This window comes from Podarcis raffonei, chromosome 8, assembly GCF_027172205.1.
Source record: "Podarcis raffonei isolate rPodRaf1 chromosome 8, rPodRaf1.pri, whole genome shotgun sequence".
NCBI lineage: Eukaryota > Metazoa > Chordata > Lepidosauria > Squamata > Lacertidae > Podarcis > Podarcis raffonei.
This window is the reverse complement of record NC_070609.1, coordinates 31,547,608-31,567,247: the sequence shown is the minus strand read 5'-3', so window position 1 is coordinate 31,567,247 and position 19,640 is coordinate 31,547,608. Positions and strand designations below refer to the sequence as shown.

Below are 19,640 nucleotides of genomic sequence, written 5' to 3'. Positions count from 1 at the left end.
CCACACTCTCAAAGCCAAAGAAAGTTTCACTCTGTTTTGTATGCAATCAGTGTGTTTATTCCTCTGTTTGAGGGACAGGGAGTCTCTTTCATTGTAAGGGCCACACTCGCTTCTGGAAACCAGTGGTGGATGGGGCCAGAGGCATAAAGGAGAACAGCAATTCGTGTAAACTAGCAAGAGGCTAACTTCTACACACACTCCCGCACTCATCTCTTCCCTCCATCCTAGGACTGGATATTTGCATGGAGGGGCTGTGGGTTCCATTCAGTTCTAGCCAAAACAAATTACTGGGCTCAGAATTCATTATTTCTGATGTCTGTTTGTCTGTCTTCTGCACCAGGCTCTGGTCTTTGGATCTCAGGGTTCTAGTGAAAAACAAGCCTGAAGTCTTTCCTCTCATTTCATAAAACAGTATCTATCAGCAGTTAAACACTTTAGAGCAGCCTTCCTCTACCTGGTGCTCTCTGGATGTTTTGTACAACAACTCCCATCAGCTCCAGCTACTATGCCCTTTTTCACTCTGGCAAGAATCCTGGAAGTTGGGAGCTGCTCCTCTTCTTACCATTTGAGTTGAGGACCACCTGAATGGCTTAATTAAAAGGGGGAAGGCGTGCCTCCTCCATCATCTGTACAGAGGAATAAAGGAGAAGGGGCTAGGAGTCTGGTGCCCTTGTCAGTTAATCAAAATCATGTGGTGGGGAGGGGCCTGCTTTCCATGTCAAAGGTTGTCAGTTCGGTCCCAGGAAACCTGAAGAGCCATTGCTAATCAGTGTAATGCTAGCCTGGAAGGACCAATGATCTGTGTTGGTATATGGCAGCTTCCTATGTTCCCATGAGTAGCAAAGGTAACAAGTGACATACCTGTGCAACTTGAAACAGATACTAGAACTTGTTTTGGTTGGACCAAAGACTGAGGAGATATAACAAAGGCATCATGGAATGGGTGGGTTTTGAGGGGGATTTGAAAGAAGAGCCTGTGTGGTATAGTGGGAAAACTTGGATTGGAAAGCCTTGTGTTCAAATTCCTGCTGTTCAAATTGAAGCTCACTGAATGATCTTGGACTCTGTATCTCAGCCTATTCTACCTTAAAGAGTTGTTGCTGCAAGAATAAAAAGGGGGCACTGAACTCCTTAGAGAAGAGGTGTTGTAAAAACACATGCAACATAATTGAGCAGGAGATCAAAGCAGAGGAGAGTATGTCTCAGTAGAGATGCATATTTTGCAAATAAACAACAAGGCTTCCATGCATTCAGCAATTGCATGCAAGTCATTTTTGTTATGCAATTGCATTTTGAAACTTTAGGCTTTGAATACCTACAAGGCATGGGACAATGGGCAGTATCTTCTGTGACCTGCCCTTCTGCATTTGGCATCATGAATTTTCAAAAGAGACCATCAAGTGGAACTGCTGAAGGGGTGTGGAAAATGCTCTTTCAGAAGAAAAGGGGCTTGTCAACTATTACAGCTTCAGGAAATTTTTATTTGCCTAAAATAGATATTTGGGGGAAAGCCTGAAAAATAATAATATGAAGAGCCCATTATAATCTTGGCAGTTTTTCAAAGTCATCCCTTTGCATTATTATAGTTCTGGTATTTGCTGGCATTTCATGGTTCAGCTGTGATTTGAAAAGAAGGAGTTTATTTGGAGCTTTTTAAGACTTGCACATCTGAGATGTATCCAAAGGGTTGTAATTATCTGCAGAAAGGCTAAGAAAAGAAAGAGCAAAAATAAATAAGTTAAAATGGTGAAGAACATAGCTCAGTAATGTGGAACCCCAAAGCAACATTCTCAAATTCTACTGAACATGAAGAAATACTGCCAGTTTAGCTGGAGAAAAGGTGATGCATAGGAATTTTAGATATGAACAAAAAATTTCAGTGCTCATTGCCCACATGGAACAAGGAGCAGAGACACCAACCCAGGTTCACCTTTGGTGGAGTGAATCAAACTTTCCCAAACTGGTGCCATCCAGTTGTTTTAGCCTCTAGCCATGCTGGTTGAGGCTGATGGGAGATGGGGTTCAGGACAGCTGGAGGGGACTGAGCTGGGAAATGGCCTCTTTTCCACAAATGATTATTGTTCAGCAGGGGAAATTATTTATCAAACCATTTATATCAGGCATGGCCCTCCAGATGTTTTTTGCCTACAACTTCCATCATTCCTGACCATTGGTTATGCTGGCTGGGACTGATGGGAGTTGGAGTCCACATGTTGCCCATGTCTGGTTTATACATTGTCTTTTAGCCTCAAAAGAACCTCCCAGACCAGTTTACAGCTTTAAAATCACAGTGGAATTAAACCAGAGCACATTAAACATGCCAATAAAAAGCAAATCTAAAAAAAAGAAGAAGTATGTGTTAAAATAAGTCAGAAGCTTGGTGGAAAAAAGCTCATCTTTCCACCTAAAAATCATTTTTTTAAAGTGCCATTCTAATGTCCCTTGCATGTGTGTGGGGAAGGGGTGGCAGTTCTACAGAGAATGTGGAACCACTAAAACTTGCTTCATGAACAACCAAATATCTCTTGGTGGTAAAACACAGAACACAGCCTCCAAAGGTTTATGCAGAATGAGGTGGTCCTTCAAATACCTGGTACCTAGGTAAAGGTAAAGGGACCCCTGACCATTAGGTCCAGTTGTGACCGACTCTGGGGTTGTGGCGCTCATCTCGCTTTATCAGCTGAGGGAGCTGGTGTACAGCTTCCGTGTCATGTAGCCAGCATGACTAAGCCACTTCTGGCAAACCAGAGCAGCGCACAGAAACGCCTCGTTTACCTTCCCGCTGGAGCGGTACCTATTTATCTACTTGCACTTTGACGTGCTTTCGAACTGCTAGGTTGGCAGGAGCAGGGACTGAGCAACGGGAGCTCACCCCGCCGCGGGGATTCGAACCACTGACCTTCTGATCGGCAAGTCCTAGGCTCTGTGGTTTAACCCACAGTGCCACCCGAGTCCCTAGACATTCCATTTTTCAAAGGAAAAAAACACCTGCCGACTTTGATTTTTGAGAAGCATGATCTCACAATAGGTGGGGATCTCTTTCCAGATTTTAGAATGCAATACTCATCAAGGGTTGAGCACTATCACCTTCTAGCTCTTGGAAGCGGGGACAGAGAAACAATTTGAATGTGGCAGAGATGATCACAGTGATAGAGAGATTGGGGGAGATGGGAGATGAGAGAGAGAGAGATAGCACTGAGAGTTTTTGTCTAGAGTTGGCTGATGATGAAGCAGCTGTGGGTGTTGTGGCCTTCCCTGGAAATCTGGCAGATTTTCTGCCTTCTGGAGAGTATCTGTTTCCAATAAGCTCAGCTTGAATATTTGTAATTAAAACATATGTTATAAAAATGTCAATAGATCACTGTCCTAATCCATAGGCAAGTGAACTCTGCAGTGATGCCCCTGAACTTCTTGCTGTTCAGGGAAATAAGGAACCAAGTGGCAATATATAAAGATGCCCAAACATCTCTTCTTACAGAATGAGTACAGAATTCTGGCCCATTAGGCGTTCTCCTGAATCCAATGGCTTTGCCAATATCCTAGCAGCCACCTAGAAAAGCTCAGAAGCTTAGAGCTGAGCTGATGTCCCTTGGTGCTCAGTATTGTATTATTACATCTTATGTCCCCTGCTCTAGATGAGCTGCACAGCCTCTGGGGCAAAGAAGTGAGACATAATTCAGTTTCTGTTGTGCTTGCAACCCTCCCATACTCTGAAGCTGATGAATTAGCATGGGCCGAGGGTGCTGGGTGTTTGTATGGCATAGGTGCCCACCTACAGGGAACTGGACCAGACAGGAAAGCAGCAGCTTTGAGTTTCTACCCTCTTGAGTGTTGAGCAGAAAACTAGAAGCATCTGTGCCTTCCTTTCCCCCTCCCCTGTCAATCTCATCCAATGGGGAGAGGGGTTACAAATCAGTAACGCTTTGCCTTACTGTCCATGGTGCTGAACTTTTATAAGTAGGGAATGCATGTCTTCTGAGATATAGAGTTGTAATCAACCAAGTTCTATTCTGAGTAGACCCGCTGAAATTAATGGGTCTAAGTTAGGCATCTTCAGTTCAATGAGTCTACTCAGAGTAAGCCTAGCAACAAATACAAACTATAGTGCAAGTGTGAGGAACCTTTGACTCTCCAGATGTTACTGAACTACAGCTCCCATTAGCCCCAGAAAGCATGGTCAATGGTCAGGGATGTTGGGACTTGTCATTCAGGAGCATCCAGAGGGCTAAAAGTTCCCCACACTTGCTGCAATGTCCTGGATTTAGCCCAGAATCTCGAATTGCTCCTGCTCTGTTCGCATACAAGTCATTTTCAGGAAAGTTCATTTCTGACTCTATTTATTCTCCCACCCTGCAAATCTTGAATCCAGGCAAACTGTGGCATGAAGGAAGGGGAAAAAAGAAGCACAGAGGTTCAGCTGTAAATTAGTGTCAATGCAAATGGGGTTAATTAATCCTTGCCATGGATTTGCCCACACTGTGTTCTGATCATGAAGCAAAATAGAATGGGGGTGGCAGGACTTTTATCCTCCATGACTCATTAGGAAGTAGCTCTCTTATGCCAAGTCAGATCATTGATCCACCTAGCCTGGTACGGTCTACCCTCTGGACTTTGGGCTATAACTCCTATCATCCCTAGCCATTGCTCATGCTGGTTGGGGCTGATGGGAGCTGTGGTCCAAGACACCTAGAGGGCACCAGATTTGGGCAGGTTGCTTCATTCTAACTGGCAACTCAATCTAGCTGCAGTTCCCTCTCAGGACCAGCAGCACTGGTGGACCAGGTGCTCCTAGTTTGAGCCTTGCAGTGTTTGCCCCCTCCCCCGTGGCTTAATCACTGGCTTGAGCAGGATCCTAATTTAGGTTTGAGGGAGCCTGAGAGCATCATACTAGGAAGGGAATCCTGTCCAGGCACTGATTGTGTCATTTGGATCCCTCAGAACACTCACTGGAGATTTATTGGCATTTGGGGTGTTTAAGCCTCCCTCCTGCATGTCATGGTCTGGATTTTGTGGGTGTATCTGTGGGGTTGATTTCTCAATCGACAGTAGGAATGGGATACCTGTATACTCTTGGGCTCCAACTCCTACCAACCCCATGGCCAATAGTTGGGAATGATGGGAGTTGTAGTTCAGGAACATTTGCAGGTTTGCAGATATCCCATCCCTGATCTAAGGAGACTTGGCATGCCAACATTCCTGGGGATGGTTCGGCTCCCCACTGCTGGCATTCCTCCTGCTGGTGAGCAACTCTGGGAGGGAGGGAGGTGCAGTCATGAGCAGCTGGTAGTCAGGCCATGCTCTGTGGGGATGAATCACAGTCAACAGGACCAGAGGAACTGCCATGTCAGATCAGGCCACTGGCCCGTCTCATTTCCCTTCCCATGACAGGCTTGCACTTCAGAAGGAACAAAGCAGCTGGCCTCCACGTTCTGCTCCTTCCTCCCACAATGCTGTTTGCCGTGGTACTGGATGTGTGTGGGTGGTGGACTCCAGCAGATTCTCTCCTGACCTTTAAATCAGTTGACTTATGTCCTGCAATGGTCTAGTTTAAATTCTCCCAGAAATGCCTCCTGAGTGACTGTAAACCAAATTGTCTGGTAACCGTGAATGAAGATGGGAGTGAGGGGGCTCTCCAGTCTAGCGCAAAGGTTCACAGATGCTTGTTATTAACACAATAAGTTATTCTGTTGTACAAAAGGAATCCTCTCTAGGTTTCTAAATAGTTAAGTATTTGATGGAGGACAACAGGCTTTTCATAATGGGCATTTTGTACTGCTCCTTGACTAAAGAGCCACATTAGAAAGTATCCTAGAATTAAAGAATCATAGAATTGCAAAGTTGGAAGGGATCCTGAGGGTCATCTAGCCCAACTCTCTGTTGTGCAGAAATCTCGACTAAAGCATCCAAGACAGATGGCCATCCAACCTTTGCTTAAAACCTCCAAGGAAAGAGAGTTCACCACCATCTTAGGGAATCCGTTCCACTGTCAAACAGTTCTTACCACCAGAAAGTTCTTCCTGATGTTTAACCATACCCAACTCCCTCTACCATTCCTCATAAGGTTTAGTTTCCAGATCCTTGATCATCTTAGTCACCCTTCTCTCCACACATTCCAGACTGTCAACATCCTTCTTAAATCGTGGCAGCCAGAATTGGACACAGGACTCCAGGTGTGGTCCGACCAAGGCAGAATAAAGCGGTATTATCTGAACACGATACTTCTCTTGATGCAGCCAAGAATAGCAATAGCTTTTTTTGCTGCTGCATCACACATTTTGAGTGATGCAAGATAGCTAGGGGAACTAAGGTCAGCTTTGATTAGCAGAAGCTAACACTTTCCTTCCCCAACCTGGAACCCTCCAGATGTTTTGGGCTACAATTTCCATCCACCTAAGCCAGCACAGTCAGTGGTCATGGATTATTGGAGTAATTGTCCAAACATCTGTAGGTTGGGGGTGGCTGGTTGCCATATAAGAACAGATCTGTGTAAAATCTGCATATGCAAATTATGTATATAGTTGAAAAATTAGGACCAATATAATTTAAACGAAAATCCAGTGCACTGTCCCATAGTGGGGAAGGCTGTGACCTGGGGGCATGGTGTGCTTGCTGGCAATGCACTAACAGTTGATGCACAGTTTCAAGGTTCCTTCTCTCCTGTCTCTGGTTCTTTATCTTGAAACAGGACACTTTCAAATAGAGGACTGTCCTCTTTAGTGCAAGACATATGGTCACCCTAAGCCCATCGCTGGTTCCGCTTTGTCCTTTCTTCCAGGCCTGCTCCTCCCATAAGCGCCTGGCGGTATGATTTATGCCAGACTCTCCCTGGGGAACAGCCTGCTGAAGGATGCTGGCACAGGCAGATTAGTATTAGTGAGCAAAAGAGAGAGCATAAGCCTGCTCTGGGAGGAAGGAAGGTACTGGGGAGGGGGTTGACAAGGAGAGGAAGGGTTGTCATGGCAACTCTGTGAATGACTGCGTGAAGTGCTGATTAGGACAGAAATTAGGGGGCCAAAAGGAGCCTGGATAGTCTTGCTCAGTGGTGCACACAACTTATTTTGCTTCTGTTCTCAAAATTATCCTTATCTACACCAGACTCCATTCCCTCTCTAGGGGCGCCCCGTTTTAAAGCAGGCTGTGCTCCTGCATCTGTAAGAGAAATTTAGCAGCTTTGTTTTGCTGTCCAACTGCCCACACCTCAGTCTGTGGCAGCATGGTCATGAGTCAACACCAGCTGGCTTCTGAATCACATCTGCCTTGGTGTGAGGCAGTCATGTGGATGGCCCCTACATCAGACAACACAGCATCCAAGCCTTAAAGCCTAAGGTTACCCAGATGCAAACTGGAAAGCCCTGTTTGCCTTTTATTTGTTGGTCGGCTTGTTTTAGTAATTACATTTGCATCCCGCCCTTCCTTCTATGGGAGCCCAGGGTGGCAAACACGACAGTGGTGAAATAAAAACAATTTTAAAAATGTAAAACAGTCACATACCCTCATAGCTAACAATTTTGAGGTTGCCAGAAATAGTCTTTCAGCTAAAAGATGTCTGGGAAAGCAGAAACATATTAAAATTCCAACTGAAAGCCAATAATGAGGGAAAGAGACACCTTACCAAAGAGCATTCTACAAAGGAGCTGCTACCAAAAAGGCCCTGTAATGGGTCAGTGCCAACTGGGCAGCACCCGGTGGCAGCACCTCCAGCAGGGCCTCCCGTGTTGCTTGCAGGGCCTGAGGTGGTTGGTACTGAGGGGAGGCACTCTTTTAGGTACTTAGGTCTCAAGTCATTTAGGGCTTTGCATGTCAGGCCTGAAACCTTGAATTGGGCCCTTATAAGGCAGGAGCTGTGTGCTCTTCCACTCCTGCCTCTTCTCCACACCACCCTTCCCTCTGCTTTCCATCCCTTCCTGCAGCAGGTCAAAGGCTGCTGCAGGTGGAAGTAGAGAAGGACAAAAGAGCTAAGGGGAGAGATGGGCTTGAGCCTCCAAACATATTCTTTTGTCTCGAGGATTGCCACCTGGCCAGGGAAAAACCAGCCTGCTCTGTTCCTGTGCTTTTAACTGATGCTTGATAAATAGTTCAAACTGCTGCTAAAGGTACAATTTTGGTGGCTAGTTCAGAAGTTGGAAAACTAGTGCCTTGCATTGTTGGAATTTGACATTAAGTTGGATTTAGCATCTAGGCCAGGGAGAACAAACCTATATCAGTCCAAGGTTCCCTCATTTGCAACCTCCAAGGGGCCATGTGCAGGTGGTGGGTAGGGCCAGAGGAAGAAACGGTCAAAGAAACAATGAGGAGTATACAAAGAGTTGTATTCCAGCCAAACAAAAGTCACCAAGGTCTACAATCACTAGGGCTGTCATATCTTGAAGAGCAAAAAAGAGGACGGCCCAAGCCGCTGCCAGCCCAAGCGTGGGAAAAAGGTGTGGGGCTACCACACCACTTGCCTCTTTTCCTGACTTGGGCTGGCAGTGGCCGCAGAGTACAGAGCAGCCTGAGCCCGAGCTGCCCGAGCCCAAACCCCCTCCAAAACCCAGACATTTCATTTAAAATGTAAACATCCACCTGGATAGGCATATTGGCCCCCCAAAAGAGGACATGTTCAGATTTTGCCGGATGTATGGCAACCCTAACAAACACATCATTCAGGCAAATGAGAAGCACCAGCATTATCATCATCATCGTGTTCAAGGACATTCTAGCCAGCCAAAAACATTCAAGGAAGGCATGAAGCAGGGCCAGTGAAGTGTGTGGCCTGGGGAGGGAAATGAGGGTTAGTTAGGGAGGATTAGAGGGTTGCATTTGGCCCCCAGGCTTCAGGTTCCCCACTCCTGATCTAGATCAAATTGCTATCTCTGCTGGGTAGGGTTGAATAAAATTTTAGTCAAAAACATATGGAAGACCCAAGGGTGGAGAAGGTTAGATGCTGCCTTGCCACCAAGGATCTAGAGGAGGGAGACGTATTTTCAATAAGATGGGCTCACCTTCCTCTTTGTTTGGCTCCGAGACACACAGAAGTGCCTGAGTTTAGAGCTGGAAGGGTTTAAAAATAGCTCTTTTATTTTGGATTCTCCAGAGGCCTGGCAGGAGGCTTGTCCGCGTGAGGCTTCATTGCGCAATCTGTGACAGCCTCAACGAGTTGCTCTTGAGCCCCCAAATATTGTGAGTGGTGCTGGTAGCTCAGTGAGGAGGAGGTTGCTAATGAGTGGAAAGAAGTACAATCTCTCGCACAGAAGCAAGCCTTTTCGATAGGGCTGGGCAAGTTTTCTTAGGCTCAGTTCTGAATTGACTCACATAAAATGAGCTGATTTGGGATTTCTTTGGACTGATCTTGAATAGCTTGGGTCTATTCTGGAGACTAGGACGTGGGTGGTGCTGTGGGTTAAACCACTGAGCTTAGGGCTTGCCAATCAGAAGGTCGTGGTTCGAATCCCCGTGACGGGGTGAGCTCCCGTTGCTCGGTCCCTGCTCCTGCCAACCTAGCAGTTCAAAAGCACGTCAAAGTGCAAGTAGATAAATAGGTACCGCTCCGGCGGGAAGGTAAACGGCGTTTCCATGCTGCTCTGGTTCGCCAGAAGCGGCTTAGTCATGCTGGCCACATGCATGCAGAAGCTGTTCGACAGCTCCCTCGGCTAATAAAGCGAGATGAGCGTGGCAACCCCAGAGTCATCCGCAACTGGACCTAATGGTCAGGGGTCCCTTTACCCTTTATTCTGGAGACTCCCAAGTTTTGTCACACTCCTGATGATATCATTGCAGACATGACCGGCTCTGGAGACCTTTTCTCCTCCACCATCCACATCCATGGCTATATCTGGGTGGCACAGCACATGCTTTGCTCACAGAAAGTCCTGGGCTCAATCCCCAGCATCCCTAGGGTGGGCTGAGAAAAATGCTTTCTGAAACTCCGGAGAGCCACTGACACTCAGCATAGACAACACCAAGCAAGATGGAGTAAAGTTCTGGCTTAGTATAAGGCTTTAGGTTCCTTTGCAAGCCCTCTCTTTCCATTGTCCCTGTTTCTCAGAAATAATAAGGGGTGCTGCTCTGGCAGTGGCACCACTGTGGGTACAATGGGCTCCTGGATCCTGCGTAGCCTTTGGTAGCCTTATCCTCCATGAATTTGTTTAATACTTTTGTGCAATCGTTACTGGCCATCACTACATCCTGTGGGAGAGAACTGCACAGTTTAACTATGTGCTGTAAGAAGAAGAAAATATACCTCTTTGCCTGTCCTGAATCTTCCAATGCTCAGCTTTCTTGCATGGCCCCAGCTGAGTTCTAGCATAATGAGACTGTGCACGTGCAGGATCTTGTTTTTCATTCTGAGCCAGCAAAGAATTTGGAGGACAAATGCCTCTCTCTCCAAGCATTTTGAGCTTGCTCCAGAGGCCAATGTTAAGTATTTCATCACTGAAAGATCAACTGAGCACATTAAAGGCCTTTTGAACATTTTTTATATATATAAAAAATATTGGTTGTGAATAATTTATCAAAGGGCCAGGGACTGGCAATGCAGGGATCAGAAATCTGTTGTAGGGAGTGCGCAGTGTGAATCTGCTTTGCTCTCATCTGCTTTCAAGTATTTGCAAGCAATGCCACCCTTGATTCTCCCCTTCCAGAGCCTGGGGGTCTGCAAGTCAGGGACTGTTTCTAAGTGGTTAATCTTGTCCGCTCTACTGTCCCTATCTGAGGGAAAGGTCAGTTGTAAAGGGCAGGTAAACAGCATAGCTGAAGCACAAAACGGAGTCTTACTTTGGTGAGCCATCAGGAGGGAAAATTCACTCTCTTGTAACTCTCTGAGAATTACAGCTTGGCCACAGGGGATGGGGGTGGGGAACACACTAATGGAGACAGATTTTCTCCCCCAGGTTAATTGCTGTGGATTCTGAGGTTGATTAGCTGTCTGATTTCAGTTGTGGTTGTGCATTAGAGGTATCAACTTTTTTGTTTTAACTTAGGACATAGTGCCACATTTTGGAAATTCTCCCCAGATGTCAATTCTGCCTTTGAAATCCCAGTAATGTCCGGACATATGGCAGCCCTGTTTTAACCATAGCCCACCCTTGTACATTTAGCAATAGATGAATTGGAGGTGTTTCAATCGCCGTTCTGAAAAGCATCACTTGCTAACACCTAAAGCACAAGCACAGAGCAGGTGCTCCCCTCTCCCCACTATGGTGGTGCAGAACATGAACTGCGAACCAGGAAATCCCTGAGTGAATATTAACCTCAGCAATGAATTCACTTGCTAGCCTTAGGCATGATACTGTCCCACACTTGTGTAGCTAGCCTCTGACCCACCAAGATGAAGGCAGCCCACTGGGGGGACAACATTTTTGCTCCCTCCTTGGGACACCACAGACCATGGAGTTGTGAGCGAGTTGTGCTGGTGGGCTGTGTACAAGTCGGTGGTCACCAATTTTGCAAACCTGCCCCCTTTTCTCAGTTTTAGTTTACCATGCCTCAGTCTGCAACGTGGGATGGGGGATACGATCATGCTAAAATATAAACAGATTGTCAAAATCTGTATATAAACTGACAGGTGATGGAAAAGGAAATGTCTAACTTAGTGTGTTAGACATTCTGTTACAGTATGCAAAACTATACTATAACACATATTCATTTTATACCAGTTTAGTGGTTTCCCCCAGATAATTCTGGGAGTTGTCATTTGATGAGAATTCTTTGTTGTTTAGCTTCCCCTACCAGACTTTCCCCTACCAGACAAGGTGAAGCAGAGACATCACCTTGCCAACAAAGGTCCGTATAGTTAAAGCCATGGTTTTCCCAGTAGTGATGTATGGAAGTGAGAGCTGGACCATCAAGAAGGCTGATCTCTGAAGATTTGATGCTTTTGAATTATGGTGCTAGAGGAGACTCTTGAGAGTCCCATGGACTGCAAGAAGATCAAATGTATCCATTCTTAAGGAAATCAGCCCTGAGTGCTCACTGGAAGAACAGATCGTGAAGCTGAGGCTCCAGTACTTTGGGCACCTCATGAGAAGAGAAGACTCCCTGGAAAAGACCCTGATGTTGGGAAAGATGGAGGGCACAAGGAGAAGGGAACGACAGAGGACGAGATGGTTAGACAGTGTTCTTGAAGCTACAAACATGAGCCTGACCAAACTGCGGGAGGCGGTGGAAGACAGGAGTGCCTGGCATGCTCTGGTCCATGGGGTCACGAAGAGTCGGACACGACTAAACAACTAAACAACAACAACCAGACTTTCCCTGTTGGGGGGGGCGGGGTTTAATAAGCATTAACTAAGTTTAAGTCTGTATTGGATATTAATGCTGTTGTAATTTTCAAATGTAAAGGCGGGGTATAAATGTTTAATTAATAAATAACATTGTGGCGTAGATGCATGCAAAGAGCAATCCTCAATAATTTGATGGACCTTAAGGTGTCTTGAAACCAATAATAACCCAACCATGGGCACTTTTTAAGTCTCTGAAATCTACTGCCCCCATCCCCACCCCAAGTATAATGATTTCTTTCTTTCAGATGGTGGGCCAAAAAAGCTTCGTAGTAACATCCGCAGGAGTACGGAGACTGGCATTGCTGTGGAGATGAGGAACAGGGTCACCCGGCAAGGCAGTCGGGAGTCAACTGATGGAAGCACCAATAGTAACAGCTCCGATGGCACGTAAGGCCCAGTGGCAGTGAAGGCCACTTTTCTATATAGGGCAGATGTCCCACATCTTTTGTAAATGGCTTTCAGGTTTTACAATCAAGCAGCATATAAATTTTATGAAATAAAATAAACATAAATAAGCATAAGCACAGGAGAGACATATTATACAGTTGTTCCCCCGTGGCTTGGTTTTTTCTTTTAGTGATCTGCTGTTGGTGGCTCATAAATGGGACAAAGGCACAAGAGGAACAGGAAGCCTGATGCCTTTGTGCTTCCTGTTCTCCCACTCCTCTGCATTATCAAAAACACATTCCTCAACAGAGGCTTCTGCAAGAAAAGTGAATGAAAAATGAGATAGTTGGCCTGTCTTTTCCTGCTTTGCTTCACCATCATGTCTGAAACCACCCTGTGGCATGAGGAAGGAAGGAAGGAAGGGGCAAATGAAGAAGTGACTCACATGCCTTACCCTGCCAGGCTTTATCTGAAGGCAGGGGGTGCATTTCTTCTGAGGGAGATAAGTCCTCACACAGAAGACCCCTTTGTTCCTCATGGAAAAAAAGATGTGCATTTTCCAGACCTAGTGTTAAAGGTTGACATGGTTGAAGGCCCATATCCATTGACAAGAGCCCTCTTAGCCATCTCCTCCTCTTTCCCATCACAACCTGCTTGTTCACCCAACTCCCAGGCAGGATGAGCAGAATCATGGTAGGGAGATGGAAGCAGAATTGTTGCCACGGCCTGCTTGGCTCCGTCTGTCAACCAGTCAGGTGGTAGCACTGATGAGGCAGGGGAGCAGTAGCTGCTGGCAACAGAGGTAGTGAGGGGAGTAAGTCTGCTGAGGGAGGGGGTCCCATTGATGGCATCTTGCCCAAGGGCCTGCCAAAACTTGGGGCTGGCACTGCATCTTTTCCATTAGACAAAAGGATGCAGGGATAACAGTGAATCTCATTTCTGCATCTTCTCTCTTTTCACCTCTCAAATGTCCAGTGTAGCACCTGCTCACTGTATTTCCACACTGCCATTTCTCTCCCCTCACCACCTAACTCTGTTGTCCTTTCCTTCAGGTTTATTTTCCCCACAACCAGGCTGGGAGCTGAAAGCCAGTTCAGCGACTTCCTAGATGGGCTGGGGCCAGCACAAATCGTAGGACGGCAGACACTTGCTACTCCGCCAATGGGTGAGCAAACCAGTTCTAGGCACTCAGTGCTACAAGGTCACCTGAACACCCACCTAATTTGGATTTTGTGCAGTTAACATGCTATCAAAGTCATTTTTCATTGAGCAGGCATGGCACAGGGGCGGATTCCTGCCAAGCTCATCTCAGACTGACCAGAATGGTGCTGTTCCTATGGCCCATTGTTGAGTTTTGATGTGGAAATCACAGGTTCAAATCCTCACAGAGCTCTGAAGCTCTCCAGATAGCTTAAACAGGGGTGGCAAATGCATGGCCTGTCTGATGTTGCTGGTCTCCAGCTGCCACCAGCAACATGGCTGACGGGGATGATAGTCCAGCAACAACTGGAGGGTCAGAAGTCCCCACCCCTTCTTTAAGTGGTTCTTATTAGAAACAATCAAAGAAGGCCAGGAAAGTGGGCCAAAAAAGAGCCACAAATCCCCTTTTTGTTGTTGTTAAGAAGGGATCTGTGATCGCCTTGTGTTGATAACCTTGCTATTATGAGGTATAACAAAATGCTCTATAAATACACCTGTTGTTTCGCAATTGAGGTGTGAACCTTGAATCTTTCCACTCCAGTACTTAATTTTGAAAATGAAGGTTTTCTGGGAGATTCAACCATCCCTGCTTGAAAGCCTGCCTTTTAAAATTCCTCTCGTCTTTTTATATGAGACTAGGATGTGGTTGTTAAGCAGTGAGGAAAAGTCTGTCTGCACATGTTCAGAGGTACTTCTGCATCTTTTTTCCCTCATGTTCCAAGCCTGAGCTCTGGCTCAGAACAAGGACCCCTTCCCCCAATACTGTTCTGTTCAAGATTCTTTCTCACTTCCTATCAGCTCCATGTTCCACTGTTACAAAAATTCCTTTGAGCATACTGTTCAAGATAAAGCAACTGTGAAAATGCACTGTTGGCACAACAGTAGTTTTCTTAAAAGGAGAGCTCCTTTTGTTTTTCTGTTTCTTGTGCTGCTTTTATCTTTTTTATTTTCCTTCTGTGCTGCTTTATTTTATTTTATTTCAATTTGCCTTTTCAGCCTGAAAACCATGCCCTCTAGTGGTAAGATATGAGATAAGGGATGGCTCATTCTTCTCTTCTACAAATAAGACATAACATAAAGGAGTCGTCTCTCCTTTTGCACTCCTAGCAATGGAGAACCCAGTTTCTTTTTTTGCCCTCTGCTGGCTAAAAACAGGAATGATTGGCATAGACAACTATCCTAGGGCTGTATTCACATGAACAGGCAAGACAATTTTGCTTTGTGCTGTTCAGACATTACATGTGGGATAAGCAAGGCTTTTTTCAGCCGGAACTGGCCGGAACTCAGTTTCAGCACCTCTCAGGTGGGTGCCATTGCTTTTATAAGAGAAGAAGGGAGGTGTTCATGGTGAGTTCTGGCACCTATTTTTCTAGAGAAATAGCACTGGGTATAAATGTGCACAGAGAGCAGCAGGCTGTGCTTTTAGCTCCACCTTTGATGTCACATTTGCTTTCCCCCCGCTGCTTGTGAATAAGGGCTCCGCATAATTAGAATACAGTGGTACCTCGGGTTAAGTACTTAATTCGTTCCGGAGGTCCGTTCTTAACCTGAAACTGTTCTTTACCTGAGGTACCACTTTAGCTAATGAGGTACTGCTGCTGCCGCACTGCCGAGGCACGATTTCTGTTCTCATCCTGAAGCAAAGTTCTTAACCCGAGGTACTTTTTCTGGGTTAGTGGAGTCTGTAACCTGAAGCATATGTAACCTGAGGTACCACTGTACCAGCACAACCAGATGTCCTGATGTGAAGAGCCCCCACTCATTAGCAGTTGCTCATACATTGAACTTCCTCCTTGCAGAACTGTGGTGGATGGGGCAGTGTTTAATGCATGGCCCTCAACATAAGGGCAGGACAAGACCATGCAGTTCTGTGGATACAGCACTGAATTGTCCTCTTTGGTGCTTTCTGAGGAGGATCATAGCTCAGTTCTAGAGCATCTGCTTCACATGCAAAAGGTCCCAGGTTCAGTTCCTGTCGTCTGCAGGTAGGACAATGGGAGACCCTGGAAAGCCTCTTCCACTCAGTGTAAAACAGTGGCGAGGAACCTATGGTCCACTAGATGCTGTTGGATTACAAGTCCCATCATCCCTGATCAGTGGCCAGGCTGGCTAGGAGGTGGAGAGCAACAGCTTCCCCGTCAGTGCTGTAAGCAATTCCTGAACTCAAGGAACCAAGGAACTCAGTCAGTAGATGCCAGGTTACTAGGTTCCTAAGCTGTCCTGGCAAGGGAATGCATCCTGGCGAGGGGCCACTTTTGGTAAACCCTTTGCATTGATGGGGAAAAAATGTTTTCATCTGGTGAACCCTGTTTCCATTTTATAATTTTCTTTTGTTTCAATATTGTTGTTTTATTATAGGATTCTGGTGTGTCCAGATTTTTGAACCCCCCTTTAGCTGTGTTGGCTGGTATTCATTGGGAATGGTAGGGCAGAAGGCAGGCAGGTGGGGGGCAACTGTAGGTGGAGTCAGAGCCAATGACAGGGAAAGTCAGCTAACTCTGGTTTTGTTCCCATCCTCCTGCCTGCTGAGTTCTAAAAAGGCAAAACTGAGATGGAGGAAGAGGAAGCTGACTGCCAGTGCCACCCCCTGGGCTGGTTTTGAGTAAGAGGCATGCAGGGTAAGAGCCGGCTGAGGTTCGTGGGACAGTGCCCCATTTGCCTTTAGAGACCACCCTCTCCTGCCCTTTAACCTGTATCCAATCCATGGTGTCACAGTATTCCAAATGTGGATATGCTACAGAAATGGCAAGGTGGCATAAAGCAAGTTGCAGAGATGATACATGACCGGCACAAGACTGTGAATATGTTCCCATGCTGACTTCTCTTACTTCTTCTAGGTGATGTCCACATTGGAATGATTGACAGGAATGGACAGCTGGAGGTAGAAGTAATAGAGGCCCGGGGACTCAGTCCAAAGCTAGGATCCAAGTCCATTCCCGGTGAGTAGCCACATCAGAGAAGGCCGTATGGATAGAAAATATCATGTATGACAACCGGCATGGAGCAATTGGATGTGGTTTGGGGGAAACAGATTAGTGGACTAAATTTGGTCCATGCACCAGAGGTATCCCATGGAGGAGTTAATTGAGTTGTTTCTAGTTGTTTACTTGTTTCACAGTGCTAAACCTAGTCATTATACATCCTCCTGCCTCCTTTAGAAGTAGAAAGAATATGTAAAATGGGGTTCATGTTTGTAGAGAGGCAACTGGGAATTAATATATTCAGGTCTTCCTTTTGAGGAAAAAGTACAGGAAAAACTGGGTCTTTTTCAGTAACTTCTACCTCACTTAGTTTTTCCTTCCAAGAGTTTTACCATCATTAGTCTCACTAAGACACCCAATTCCTTCTAACATATTTTTTTAACTCTGAACATACAGATTATTATTATAAATAGTCTGACTTAGTAAGAGTGCTAATAAATGCCTAACATTTAATTAATTCATGAGATGTTTTCATAAAGTGCTATTTGATTATACCTTTGTTGCCTAAATATCTGGCAGGTCCTTTTTAATCCTGCCCCAACTTCTACCTTTTTCTTTACCAGAAGGCTACATTTTATCTGAGTTTCCCTACCGCACGATAATTTTGTTTAACCATAAGGACAAATGAAAGTGCCTTAATGTAAGAATAAAGTCTCCCCTCAAGCCCTATCCCCCAAATCCCTCAGAGACCTCAAAAGCGTTTCATCTGCTAGACCGCCTCAAAAACCAGCCCCGAGACATTTAGCTGCCATTATAACAGGCCATTCATGTTTCTCTCTCTCTGCCAATGCAGCCACCTACATCAAGGTTTATCTGCTAGAAAATGGCGCTTGCTTGGCCAAGAAGAAAACAAAGACTGCCAAAAAGACCTGTGACCCGCTCTACCAGCAGGCCCTACTCTTCGACGAGGGCCCTCAGGGAAAAGTGCTACAGGTGATTGCTTTCCTCCTCTTTAAAGGGTAAGAGGATCACTACCACAGCTCATCTTCCCTCGGACAGAATATGTCCTGGTGGTACATGAGGGAAAGAATATTCTAGAAGCTTTTATAGGAGGGCAACCCATTGGGGCAAAGTGAAAGTTTCTGGTGAGGTAAAATGCCCGGATTATGGGAAGGGGCTCAGTAGGTCTGTGTGGGCGTGTGGGAAGCAATAAAAAAGCCAGGATGGTGTAGTGGGTACAATATTGGACTGGGACCTGGGAGACCAGGGTTCAAATCCCCACTCAGCCATTAAGCTCACTGGGGCCAGACCTTGGGATAGTCACTGCTTCACAGGGGGGTTGTGGGCATTAAATGAGAAGCGGGAAGAAGTGTGTATACTCAAACCACAAGACAAAGGATTTGCTTCTGCAAAGCCCCAGTTTTAGACAAGAGTGAAAATACATAAGGCATGTTCAGGCATTCACAAATGCTGAAAGTGATTGCCTCGGTCCCTTATCTTTCCCAGAGGTCTGCTTTCTCAGGGTCCCCCAATGCAAGTGGAAGCTCCTTATAGATCTTCCCCACACAACAGGGGAACTGACAGCCGCTGTTCAGGGTTTCAGGGAAGGAACATTTCCAGCTTTACCTGGAGAAGTTGGGGAGTGAGCCTGGAACCTTCTTGGTTGCAAGGTAGATGCTCTACCATTGAACTACGGTCCTTCTTGCATAAAGCAGCCCTTTGGTTGACTCTGCAGGGAGGGATTAAAAGGGATATAGTTTATGAATGCCAGCAAGTTAAAGGCAATGGAGCTCAGGATTGCTGACTGTATACAAATTATTATTATTATTACCCATGCATGTACTATTCTACTTCCTGCTTTCCTGTGTGTACAAATGTCCAGAATCCAGTTCAGATATAAAGAAATTAGAGGTGTCATTTTAGATTTCATATGGGGCCAAGGAGCTGATGTTAAAAGCCTTCTCTTCAATATATTCAAAATAGATTGTAGACAGAAAAGGAAAGGAGAGTAGCATTAAGGGCTCATTCATACCTTTTGCCCCTGTGCTTTTTAGGCACAGGTGGCACAGGCTGTGCTTTAAAGTGCTGTGTCCTCCTCTTTAAAGATGAATAAGAACAAACAGAAATTTGGTTTTTTGTGGATTGATGTTTGCTCTGATTCAGCAGTAAAGAGTGGGCTTTCATGGGGAAAGCGCCAGGGCAAAGACAAACCCAACAACAACAACAACGCTTGGACATGATGCTATAAAGTATACAATTGTGCCTGGAAATGCGGCATAAAAGGAAGTCTAGATAAGCCCAAAGACTATATGCTTGTGGTTACATTTTTATACTTCATAGTTGGCATAGTAATGGTAACCACAAAGGTCAAACAGTTGCACATATATTCCCCGTTTTGGAACACAGGGATTTAATTGTTTATTTATGTATAGAATTTAGAAGTTTACCTTTTGATGGGAACATCCCCAAGGTTGGCTAGCAGCTTACAAAAATCAGTACAAAAAATATAGAAAATATAGTTGATACGCATGTCTAATATACTCTCAGTGCATGTCTGCTCATAAATAGGGATTTTTCTCATTTTACCAAATTCAGTAGTAGTAGTAGTAGTAGTAGTAATAATAATAATAATAATAATAATAATAATAATAATATGCTGCCCATCTGACTGGGTTGCCTCAGCCACTCTGGGTGGCTCCCAGCAGAATACTAAAAAACCATTTCTGCAGGAGTGTGTAATTCATAGATATTTGTGTGCCATTTTCACTAATAAGTGCATTTTATGCATGCTTCCCTTAATATGCACATTTTTTGGTCAAAAAATCTGGAGAAGTGCTAATTTCAAAGGACAGTTATGTTTTGATTTGCATAT

The 19,640-nt window shown here is 45.4% G+C and overlaps 1 protein-coding gene across 4 annotated transcripts in view; it reads left to right on the top strand.

Moving 5' to 3' along the window:
- Positions 1-19,640, top strand: part of RIMS3 (regulating synaptic membrane exocytosis 3) — a 71,462-nt gene that overhangs the window by 46,657 nt on the left and 5,165 nt on the right. For 3 of the 4 annotated variants that reach the window (XM_053398933.1, XM_053398932.1, XM_053398936.1), the window contains exons 3-6: positions 12,506-12,647; positions 13,700-13,812; positions 16,685-16,786; positions 17,622-17,761. In XM_053398933.1, coding sequence (XP_053254908.1) covers positions 12,506-12,647; positions 13,700-13,812; positions 16,685-16,786; positions 17,622-17,761 — 497 coding nt within the window. Of the gene's footprint in view, positions 1-12,505; positions 12,648-13,699; positions 13,813-16,684; positions 16,787-17,621; positions 17,788-19,640 lie in introns of all 4 variants that reach the window. The other variant, XM_053398937.1, reaches the window with a different exon arrangement.